The 12,597-nt window shown below is 42.0% G+C and overlaps 1 protein-coding gene across 4 annotated transcripts in view; it reads right to left on the bottom strand.

The window, feature by feature from the left end:
* Nucleotides 1–12,597, bottom strand: part of LOC126998331 (mediator of RNA polymerase II transcription subunit 23-like) — a 96,949-nt gene that overhangs the window by 16,210 nt on the left and 68,142 nt on the right. For all 4 annotated transcript variants that reach the window (XM_050859824.1, XM_050859826.1, XM_050859823.1 and 1 more), the window contains exons 20-23: nt 12,085–12,227; nt 11,427–11,568; nt 4,696–4,795; nt 4,314–4,550 (exon numbers count right to left, since the gene is read on the bottom strand). In XM_050859824.1, the coding sequence (XP_050715781.1) occupies nt 4,314–4,550; nt 4,696–4,795; nt 11,427–11,568; nt 12,085–12,227 (622 nt within the window). The remainder of the gene's footprint in view (nt 1–4,313; nt 4,551–4,695; nt 4,796–11,426; nt 11,569–12,084; nt 12,228–12,597) is intronic.

A 12,597-nucleotide genomic window follows, 5' to 3' on the forward strand; every position in this document is an offset into this window, starting at 1 on the left:
GCCGTGTGTGACGCACACTCGGAAAAGTTGGATTTGGTGGTTGCCCAAGCTGCCGCCAACGCGATGGGAAGAAAAGGGCCCAGTATAATATCAGGTTATGGACAACCGACAACTTGCTCCTGGATGGGCGCACAGGCATTGCCAATAGCCACAACGGTTAGAGGAAAATGGCCAGTGTGATACTGCCTTAAGGCAGCGAGGCCGCTGACTGGGTGAGCGCCGGCGATGACGTCATCGGACTCCCAGCGAATCACAAGCGTGTTTTCAGAGCTCAGCCAATCGTAAGGCTTCATCTGTGGCTTTAAGACGACCCATTCTCTCTTCCTGTTTTCTTCCTTTTTCCAACATACGTATTTTGAGATAACAAGGGAGTATAGGAGGAAAAAAAGTGAGCTCCGGGGGGCAGCATGAGCCAATTATAATGGTGCCACTATAAACAGTTGCCTGCACCATGACGAGCCCATCAGGCCCAGATGGATAGTCTACCAGTGCCATAGTCCACGTAAAAAAAAAAAAAAAAAATCTCCACGGGTCGGAACAGATAAGTGCTTTTTTCAGTGTTTTCAATACCTCGAGTTTTGCGATCCTCGAGTTTAGTGCTATACCTTCGGAACGAAGCTACCGCGAAACTTGAGAGGGTACTATATATATATATATATATATATATATATATAGAGAGAGAGAGAGAGAGAGAGAGAGAGAGAGAGAGAGAGAGATTATATGCATATATATGTATTATATATCTATATCTATATCTATATACGCCTCCGTGGTCTAGTGGTCACCGTGCCTGCCTTTTACTCCGCGGGCCCGGGTTCGAATCCCGGGCCGGGCAGTCAGCGTGCAGCTCACCGAGCTGTTCATCCTCCCTCTCGGGCTGGTTGATAATGGGTACCTAGGGAAACCTGGGGAAGGTAAACTGTGGTAACCCGGATGTCACACTGGCCCTGTGTCCCGGGGTAATGGGCTCCCTCCCACCACAGGTTCAAGGGCCAATGTTACGGAGATGCGCACCGAGGCCACGCGCTGCTACAGCGTATGTCCCCAACTTTACCTTTTATATCTCTCTCTCTCTCTCTCTCTCTCTCTCTATATATATATATATATATATATATATATATATATGGTTCACAATCACTTATCGCGGTCTCACTGAATCGCGGATTTTTAAATTGTAAATATTTAGTTTCATATCGTGGATTTTTCGCTATATCGCGGGATTTTGCGACATAGAGGTATTTTAATATATTTATTATTTTACTTATTTTGCAGTAAAAGAAGCATTTTCTTGCCTAAAAAAATGTAAACAATATAAAAAAGAAAAGAAAACATTAATAAGAACATATTAAAAGAATACTGGATTGAAATAGAATACGTAGCGCACAGCAGATGAGAAAACAAAGACATGCACGTATGGAAAACGGAGTTATAGCCGCTTCCGCTTGAGCTAGTCTGCCCACATGTAATCGTACACAGCACACTACTGGCTGATGGATGGGAGGTGACCACTCAGATCATTGTGTTCTGTATCCTGGGCGCTGATTGGCTCAGTGACCGTAGCATTTGATGGTTCGTGAGTGGTTAGCTTGAAGACAAAGGGAGAGTGTGTTACAGCTTGCTGCCGTTAAATGCTCGAGAAGTTGGCAGTGAGGACCCAGACAGGATGAGGCAATGACTACATTCGAACAAGACTAAAGTCCTAAACTTGCTCAACATGATTACTCCAAGCTTATCTAGTTTTGTGGAACTCTTTGCGGTACTGGAATAAACACGTGGAGAGCTACTGAACCGAACAGCTGATATGCTCTTCTTCTTCTTGTGACCACACCTTACCGACCACACGAGTAACCGACATGTTGGTGACTGAGTTTCTGACAAGAATTTCGATGAGTTTCCCGTGAAATGTAGCCGACTTTGAATCTCTTGAGAAACTAGTGGTTGGGTGACCTTGTTCACACGGGCTGAGGCGAGATTCACAGAGATATGCGTGCTTATATAAATAATATATATAAAATATATATATAATAAAATAAATATAAGGTCGCTACTTCGCGGATTTTTGCCTATTGCGGGGGGTTCTGGAACCTAACCTCGTAATAACCCCATTATATATATATATATATATATATATATATATATATATATATATATATATATATATATATATATATATATATATACATATATATATATATATATACAGTCGAGTCACGTATGGCGCGGTTAATTGGTTCTGAGCAACAGCCGCGCCATAGGAATAACTAAACCTATGGAGAAAATACAATTTGGTTCTGGCTCTTGCCATTTTGCACCCCCCCTTTTTTTTTCATTCGTTCTAGCCCGAGTGTACCGGTAGGCATTATCTGCCGTTGTTGCTATGGTAATGGCGTCTCACTGGCAGGAAAATGGCATCCGCTGTTCTCTCTCTAGCTGTTCTGGCAGCTGAGCTACAGTGATTATTGTGGCACAGAGGGGTGAAATTCAATGGAAGCACTTATATGTGTTTGTTTGGGCCGCTATATTTGCTGACGAAGTCATCACAGCACAGAGGTACTTCACCTCTCCAAACTGAGCTGCAGCGAGGGGTCCAAATTGGCAACTCGTGCTGCGGCGTCACGTGTTTGAGAGCTCACGGATTGGTCTGTGCAGCCCGAGTCGCTCTCTCAAACGCAGCCCAGGGGTGCTTTTGAGAGAGCGACTCAGGCCACCCAGATCACCCAGACCCCTCTATCAAACGCTTTTGTGCGCCTCTCAGTTAAGCCTTGTTGTTGCTATGGTAACGGTGTCTCACTGGCAGCAATATAACGTCCGCTGATCTTCCTGAGGACGTTTACTAGCTGTTCTGGCAGCAAAATGGCATCCACTGATCTTCCTGGAGGATGTTTACTAGCTGTTCTGGCAGCAAAATGGCATCCGCTGATCTTCCTGAACTTGGGCTGCGGCATCACACATTTGAGAAGACCCGGGGTGGTACGGGCGACCCGAGTTGCTCTCTCAAACGCACCATAGGGGAGACCATGAACAGCGTCATAGATGGTTTTACCCGCGTGATCTGAACATACGGTTCTGAAACCATACCGCGTCATAGGAAACCGCACCTTACGAATCCGCGTCATACGCGACTTGACTGTGTGTGTGTGTGTGTGTGTGTGTGTGTGTGTGTGTATATATATATATATATATATATATATATATATATATACATATATATATATATATATATATATATATATATATATATATATATATATATATATATATATATATATATATATATATATATATATATATATATATATTTATATATATATATATATATATATATATATTGATCGCCGCCAGTTTGATCGCCGGCATTGTGTCTTGCTTTCTCGTTTGGATGAATATCACTTTGATCTTGCACCTTGGTTCTTATTTTCTCATTAGAACACATGTAGCTAGTATGGACGGACCATTAGCCAGGATGGATGAGGATGCCCAGTGTGAAGTGTGTGACGCGACTGCCGCCGACTGACGATGTAAACAATGAAACCAAACGAACACACGCTACGCTAAACAAAGTAGTACGCTTAAAACATGTGATGTAAATGTTTTATTGTATGTTTGTCTGTGTGTCTCCTTGTCTGGACCAGTGTATGTTGATACTTGTGAGCGTTGCAGATCTGAATTGTGAATGTTGCAGAGTGCGATTGTGAATGGTTGTGTAAGCTTGCAAGTGTGACCTTGATGCATCGTGCAGGTGGAGACACAGTATGATGACTCATATTATCGCACTACTCGTATGTTGGAAGGGGAATGTGGCATGGAGTGGAGAGGGGAGTCGTGTTTGTGTCGTTGTCTTGAGAGTACGGTGTGAGAGTAGTCGTGCAGTAGTTTGTTCGTTCGCCGCACCTACGTCCTTGCTGGGGCGAAGGTGCGGACGTGGTGTTGTTGAGAGTTTGTTTAATGTTTTTTGTCTAATACATTGATCTATTCGTTACAAGCTATTTCGGCAATACGTATTAGAAAGCGTATTAATTTTAACTGTTCTTATCAATTTTAAATGTGTTAATATAGTACATATGTAGTTACTTTTATTTATTTTTGATGTTTTATAACGTTTTAGTATAGAATTTTTTTTTTTTTAATTGCATTATCCAGATCAATTTCGGATAATCCGGTTTTTCGGATAATCCGCTTTCGGATAATCGGGGTTTTACTGTATTGCAACATAAACTTTATAACATATGTATCATCAAGACCCTCTTGTGTTGTACAAGCAAACTTAGTTTTTTCTGAAAGAAAATACAGTGCCTTAAAAATGAAAAGGATACTGTTGACTAAACGCCTGACAAGGGCCGTGTAGTAGGAGAGTTCTGGATTCCAGGTGATGTCATCAGGAGGGCGTGCTAGATACTGTCGGTAGGCCTCAGTGAGTGCCCATCCCTGAGGCCGAATTTCTTGCTGCGACATGATGACAGCCACCACAAGGCGTCGCTTCAAGTTAGGACGCTCTCTAAGTTTGTTCTCATAGTAATGAAGTGTGTTGTAGAGGTAAGTGATTGGGCGATCTGAAAATGGATAACACATTGCAAAACATCTAAATACATCATACAACCACAGCATGAAATAGTTACTGATATGGCCAATCATGACAGATATTGATCACTATTTCACTGCCATGTATTGCTTACAAGTACCTTCAAGGTAACTCACCATGAAACTTGTAGAGCATTCCCAGCCTTTCCAAAATAGTTTCCAAATTTTTATGTACCTGATGGAGCTCCAGGAACCTGTGAATGATGATGTCCAAAACCTAAGGGGATTAAGATGGTTGTTACTATAGCAAAAGTGGTAGAATTTGTTATTTATAGTTTCAGAGAATCTGCAAATTAACCTGTTTAATCTTTACAAATATCCATAGTGTAAATCAACATATTAAAAACTTTTTAATCTCAGAATAAACACTTGTTTTAAAGTAAAGGAAACAAATAACAAAAAACAGAGCCCAGTAGGCAGAACTCATGCAAAAGCAAACAGGAGTGGCCTGAGGGGGGGGACAATTTTCAATGGAGAGGTGTCTTGATACTTCCCTCTTCAAAGAGTTCGAGTCATGGGCAGGAAGAAATACAGACAAAGGAATGAAGATGCTAGTAAACTCTTGCATAGTGGATTTGGACAGCATAGGGATGAGCTAGACTAGATAGTCATGTGCAGCAGGGCTGCAGGAGGAGTGGAAGCATGTAGTTATCAAGTTAAAAAAAGTAGTCAGCATGAAAATATCGATAGAAGATAGAAAGAGATGCAACACTGTGGCGGAGCATGAGAGGTAGAAGACTGTCAGTAAGAGGAGGGAAGTTGATAAGACAAAGAGCCTTTGACTCTACCCTATTCTAAAGGGCAGTGTTTGTGGAGACCCCCCACATGAGATGCATACTCCATATGAGGGTGAACCAGGCCCTTGTAATTGGATAGCATCTGGGAGGGGGAAAACAACTGGTGGAGATGATACGGAACAGCTAACCTTGAGGAAGCTGATTTAGCAAGAGAGGAGATCTGAAGTTTCCAGTTAAGATTTTGAGAACCCCTTCTGATGTTTTTTTCGGTCTGCCTTTCTCCGCCCTAATTTTGAAGCATGCATGGGGATTCATGGGTCAGTGTGACTCCTAGGCTGCCACACAACTACTCTGTGCCATTCTCAGAGTTTTCATGACTGTAACATTGGCAGGAGGAGTGTTTTTTGGATCCCCCTCATCTGATTCCGTGCCCAAGTATCCACAGCCAGCGACCCCAACTCCTCATAAGCCTCCTCTTGCTCCCAAAGGAACTCTCAGTGTGAGTGCAATTGGGAAAGAGCTGAAAGTGTCTTTTTCAAGTCTCAAAAGTGGTGTTAGTGGTGAAGACAGTGACGGAAGAAGCACTGAACTCCAACCCCTTGTTTTATCAGGAGGGCTGTGTGCCCTGTTATTGTGCAACTTCACTTTGGTGGCCATCTGTAGATCAATCTCATTATGGTGATGGTGGAAGTGATATTGAAGAACCTGAGGATGCATCCCATCACCCTTCATGGTTATCAAATTCAGAATATGAGGGTAATGAAGGGACTTTGCTACGAAGCATTCTATGCACAGGCCTGCTGCGAGCTAAAAGTTACTGCACTTCATCATGTCACCAAGGAAACACCACATGATGTAGAGACTTCAGGTTTGAGGCAGATTAAAGAGGAAGGATGGATAAAGGAAATGCCCATAAATTTAAAGCTATTGGATAAGGCAGAGCTGTGAAATTGATACCGTAATGGAAAGTGAGCAATTTTCATGAAAATGTCAGAACATTTCCACCCTTTCCCCTTTAGGGGTAAAAGGTAGGCCGAGAATGTTGATTATGGAGAAGGGGACAGCTCAGTGTTCTCAGAGAATAGGGAATAGGCATTTGGAAAATTGTGTCACGTGGACAGGTGAAGAAATGAGTTTTTGAGGCACTGAAGAACACCAAATTCCTTCTGCCCCAATCAAAAATTATAGCAAGGTTGGAAGTCAAGGATTCTGTAGCGTCCAGTCTTGAGTCGTAATTCCTGTTGGGAGGATCTTCTGTTAAAAGGCGTTTGAGCAATACAGAGTAGACTCATTGGTGTATGAGTGAATAGAACAATTTATCGTGGAAAGAAAATCATCAATGAACTACAGAGAATGGGAACACCACTCTTTAGGTGTAAAATAGTGACTGTCTACTATAGCAGTGATAACTGGCCAGAAAGGAAACCGGAGTACAAGACGGGGATAGAATCTGTAGGACGGTAACTTAGAAAGAAAAGATCTGGGCCAGACTCTGTTAAAAGCTTTTGAGATGCCTAAGGCAACAGCAACAGTTTCACCAAGATGGCTAAGAGAGGATGACAAGGAATCAGTTAGGCAGGCACTAGTAAGAGCACCCCTTGTGGAATCTGTACTGGTGATCAGAGAGAAAGCCAGAAGTGAAAACTTTCCTGCTAAGGATTGTTTCAAAAGCTTCAGAGATAAGAAGGCAAAGCTACATATCTCGGTTGTTTGAGAGATTAGAGTGGTCACTCTTAGGCACTGGTTGTATGCAGGTGTACTTTCAGCAGGAAGGAAATTTAGATGTTGCTAGGCAGAAATGAAAGAGTTTGACCAGGCAGGGTGTCAGCACAGAAGCACAGTTTTTAAGGCAAATAGGAGGAGGCACTTTACTGGGTCCATAAGCTTACTGATGATTGAGGCCAAAGAGGGCATAGAAAATATGAACTTGAGTGGTAACTAATTAAAACAATTACAATTAACCCCTTCAACACGAGTACACGTATACTGCGTCCTTGCATGCCCCATACCATATCCAAGGACGCGTATACTGCGTCCTGGCTCGCTTTAGCCAGCATACGAGTTATTTCTTCGCGGATGTTGTATGATTGTTTTTAAGATGTAGGTCAGATATGATCCGGTGTCTTATTTGACTCTCAATGTTATTATTGTATAATAATGTAAGTATGTCTTGCGCGCATTTGTACTTCACAGTAACAATCAATTCTAACAGAAAATAACAAAAATGATAAGAAAGAAATGATATATGTGTATGTGTGTGGAGTTCCTCTTCCCTCAAGTTGCCAAGTGGCTGGCTATATAGTGCATTGTCTCATCACCCCCTCGGGTTGGAGAGGCGCACGGCGTGAGGCTCACATGGGAGCTCCGGCCTCCCCCACACATCCATCCCGCTGTCTGTTATTTCTTTCTTCCTTCTTTCCTTATACCTCTTCCCTGCAGTGTGTGTGTGTGTGAGAGAGAGAGAGAGAGAGAGAGAGAGAGAGAGAGAGAGAGAGAGAGAGAGAGAGAGAGAGAGAGAGAGAGAGAGAGAGAGAGAGAGAGAGAGAGAGAGAGAGAGAGAGAGAGAGAGAGAGAGAGAGAGAGAGAGAGAGAGGGGGGAGGCACCTCTTCAACAAGTTTCAGCTTGCTGTTCCTCGATTTTCCCCCCCCTTTCTCGCCATCTATCTGTGTGTGTGTGTGTGTGTGTGTGTGTGTGTGTGTATTTACTTAGTTGTATTTACCTAGTTGTGACATATGGGAAAAGAACTACGCTTGCGCTGTCCCGTCTCCATATCTGCTCTTGTCCAACTTTTCCTTAACTTATGGGGTATTTTTTGACGAATATATTTAAAATCGGACGAGTACATGTTTTTCGCTCAGCGTGGCCGGGAAACACTAAATTACCATGTGGTGAGGTTTGTTTTCGTAATATTAAAACCCCTCCCCCTTGGGGGGGCTTTAGAGTAATAGTCGGACATGGGCGTCATAAGACGCTCTTGTCAACATATGCGGTATCATTCGTATATACGTAAATATTGCATTAGAATATTTTATTTCTTCGTAAATTTTGTCATCTGTCATCCTCTCTTCTTCGCGCGGAGAGGCAGGGGAGGAAGAGAGGTGCCACCGCGCCAGTGCCAAGCGAGAGAGAGACGGGAAAAGTATATCGTACTTTTCTCTCCTCTCCAGCCAAAAAAACGTCCCGACAAATGATGTACAAGCGCAAGGCAACCAGAAAAAGTCACCAACATCAAGAGGGCTTATGGAGCGGCCAAACCTCAGAAAACAAGCAAGAGAGCAGTGAAGAAGCAAGGCACTCCCTGCACTCAAGGCTACCTGGCCACAATGAGGAAGGTGGCACCTTCTGACACCCTCACCTGCGAGTGAGTAATACTTTCTTAGAAAGGAGGACCAGATGCCTTATCATTCTGAGGTAAGTCAACAAGGTATATACAGTCATATGTGAGAATTTCATACCAATCAGATAAATACAAATGGCAAGACAGGGAGAAATGTAAAAAAAAATCTTTAGGAGCCGATATCTCGAAAAGTATCTTTTTAACCTTCAAATAATTTCACAAAATCGGTAAAACGTCTGAATGACTTTTGTTAGGTATCATTTTAAACTACAACTAAAGGGTGATTTTTTGTTGGAAATGGATTTTCAAAAATGTCAAAAGAAAACGGGACAGAGTGGAGAAAATAATAAGTGACAAAAAATTGTAATTTTTTTTCTTCAAAGACAAAACAAAAAATCAAAAATTCACTTCCAACAAAATGTAGATGGGTAAACAAAGTTTCTATGGTATTTTTTTCAAAGCGATTAACTGAAAAATAAAGCCTGTGAAACAAAACAAAACAAAAAAAAAAAAAAACACGCTTTGTTTGAGTCTCTCCTAAACTTCACCCGATTTTGATGAAATTCGCAGAATATAATTTCTTTACATCAACAAGCAACATACTACAATTTCAAAGCTATTTGACGTACCATATGCGCAGGAGGAGACCCATAGGCGCGCCCCTTAAAGTCATGAATGTTTCTTGCACAAACCACCTCCTCCTTCAGCCTATTCCATAGCTCAATGCTTCTGTTTGGGAAGCTAAACTTTTTCACATCTCGCCTACACGTGGTTGCCCTCAACTTCTTTCCATGTCCTCTAGTTTCTTTCTCGTTCCACACACACAGGTCCTCTCTGTCCAAATGCTCCACTCCGCTTGCCACTCTGCACACTGCTATCAGGTTCGCTCTTTCTCTTCTTCTCTACAGGGTTGTGAGGCCCATGCTATTGAGTCTCTCCTCATAAGTCCGATCTCTAAGTTCTGGTACCATCTTAGTTTTCACTCTCTGCACTTTTTCCAGCTTTCTTATGTTCTTCTTTTCGTGAGGAGACCAGACCACTGCTGCATACTCCAACCTTGGCCGTATCATTGTGTGTGTGTGTGTGTGTGTGAGAGAGAGAGAGAGAGAGAGAGAGAGAGAGAGAGCTGCTTCTCTCCCTCTCTCCCTTCGTATCAATGAGGTGTCAATCTTTTGAACCCCCCCCGGCCCCTTCTCTCTCTCTCTCTCTCTCTCACACACACACACACACAGCCTTGCAGCCTTTAACTCTGAGAGATCTGTGCATATTGCCGGTGAATCAGTGGGATATTTTCCATGATCTTATTATACTTACATCTATGTCCTTCCCTTCCCTCTCCTCCACTTTTCTCCACAAATCTATTTCTTTATCACAACTAATATAAGGAAATAAAATTCAGCAGACACATGTGATCTATGAATAATGCAAATTTCTCTATATTTGTGCATACATCTTAAAATTATAAATTAATTTATATTTCTTTATGTGCACCATTTAATTCTGCACGTTTTCATATACAGAACCCTCTCCAGTTTCGCGCTCGCTTTGGTCCGAAGGTTTAGCGCTAAACTCGAGGTATTGAAAACACTGAAAAAGCGCTTATCTGTTCCGTCCTGTGGATTTATTATTTTTTTTATTTATTTATTTTTTTTTTTACATGTGGGCTATGGCGCCAGTAGACTATCCATCTGGGCCTGATGGTCAGCCCCGAGCCTGTCATGGCACAGGCAACTGTTTATTGTGGCGCTATTGTAATTGGCTCATGCTGCCCCCCGGAGCTCACTTTTTTTCCTCCTTTACTCCCTTGTTATCTCAAAATACGTACCTTGGAAAAAGGAAGAAAACAGGACGAGAGAACGGGTCGTTTTAAAGTCACAGATGAAGCTTTACAATTGGCTGAGCTCTGAAAACATGCTTGTGATTCTCTGGGAGTCCGATGATGTCATCGCCGGCGCTAACCCAATCAGCGTACAATATCCAGGAAGATATAACTCATATGCTGGCTAAAGAAAGCCAGGACGCAATATACGCGTCCTTGGATATGGTACGAGGCACGCAAGGACACAGTATACGCGTCTTTGTGTTGAAGGGGTTAAATTCCGCAACCGTGTTGCCTCTCTTTCTGTCTTCTATCCATATTTTCATGCTGACTGCTCTTCTGAACTTGCTAACTGCATGCCTCCACCTCTCCCGTGGCCCTGCTGCACGTGACTTTCCACTCAAGCTCATCCCTATACTCTCCAAACCCCTTATGCAAGAGTTAACCAGCATCACTCTTTCATCCCTCATGCTGGTAAACTCTGAAACAATCTTCCTTCATCTGTATTTCCTCATGCCTACAACTTGATCTCTTTCAAGAGAAGAGTATCAGGACACCTCTCCTTCCGAAATTGACCTCTCTTTTGGCCACTCCTCTCAACTCTTTTTATAGGAGAAGTGATGTGCAGGCTTTTTCTCATTATTATTTTCTTTTTTTGCCCTTGAGCTGTCTCCTTTACTACAAAAAAAAAAAAAAAAAAAAAAAAAAAAAAAAAGTATTGTTTGTTCACTATAGTTTTGTGTTCTGAATGTAACATAACCAAAATTTTAGATTATGTCTACTAAAATTGTACTAACATATGATAAGTCCTGATTTAAAGCATATTTATTGATTCCTCTGGAACTTAAGAAACTTGGAATTTAGGCAGAGAGGTTTCTTGAAGATATCAGACTGATTGAAATTTTATCCATATGTCCAATACACTACAATTTTTGAGAAATTTACACCACTCACTGGTAGGAATCTGAGGCAAACATTGGAGAAGTAGATAGGCAGGGTCTGGTACTGGGCAGTGAGGGTGCCCTGTTCTGCCAAGATGCTTTCCGGGGAGAACTTTTCTGGAAACTTACGATGAAAAGCCATATGCTTCTCATACCTGTGAAGAAATTTTTTAACTTTTAATTTCTAAACCCTGTCTTAAAAATGACAAAGTAAAAAATGTAAGAGTCAAAACAACTTACTTCATGGTATGAAACATACAAGCAACCCAGACTCTTATTGAAATTAAAGCAATCACAATTATATTCTCTCGTGATTATTTTTCAAAGTATGAGAAACCATTCAGTTTATCTACAAGGCCTGAACACTTTTCTTTTGAGACAAACAAGAATGAAAATACCTAGCTTAACATATTGTCTTGGATTAAAAGGATACAAGAGGTAAATACAACTGAAAGTTACAAAGGGAGGTTAGCAAGATTTATGGATAAGGAGGCAATAGATAATATGAAATTATTTCCAAAGGTTTCTTTGTGTAAGCTCAGTGGCCTCATGCATACTCTAGTTCCCTGTGTATCCTTGTGACTTTGAATCTTGCAATATATTGATATAATTATGGCCACTAATCATTAGAATAATAAGTTTGCTTCAAACTCCATGAAGAAGATAAATACCAATTGTTCTGTCTCCAGTGATCTGGGGTGTTTTCTTTAACAAACTCTTGAACACGATTGCGAAGTTCAGCAGGCTTTAGCAGCAGCAACTGAATGATGAAGAAGCAAACATGGGCTTCACTTCCTTCTTGAGTTCTTAATGCCTGAAAAGGTAAGAATACAAGGTCATTCCTCGGGTGGAAAAGCTTTATAGAATTCAAAATTATGGAGGATGTTGAAATACCTTATTTCAATTCCTTACCACTGAACAAGACTCAACACACACACACACACACACACACACACACACGGCCCGGAAGCTCAGGGGTAGTGTCTGGCCCACAACCAGAGGGACCGGGGTTCGATTCCCCGGCCGGGTGAAGACAAGTTGGGCTTATCTTCTTTCACGTGTAGCCCCTGTTCACCTAGCTGTGAGTAGGTACGCGACGTCAGGCAAGGAGTTGTGACCTCGTTGTCGTGGTGTGTTGTGTGTGAATGGTCTCAGTCCTACCCAAAGATTGGTACTACGAGCGC

This window comes from Eriocheir sinensis, chromosome 14, assembly GCF_024679095.1.
Source record: "Eriocheir sinensis breed Jianghai 21 chromosome 14, ASM2467909v1, whole genome shotgun sequence".
In the NCBI taxonomy this organism is placed as follows: domain Eukaryota; kingdom Metazoa; phylum Arthropoda; class Malacostraca; order Decapoda; family Varunidae; genus Eriocheir; species Eriocheir sinensis.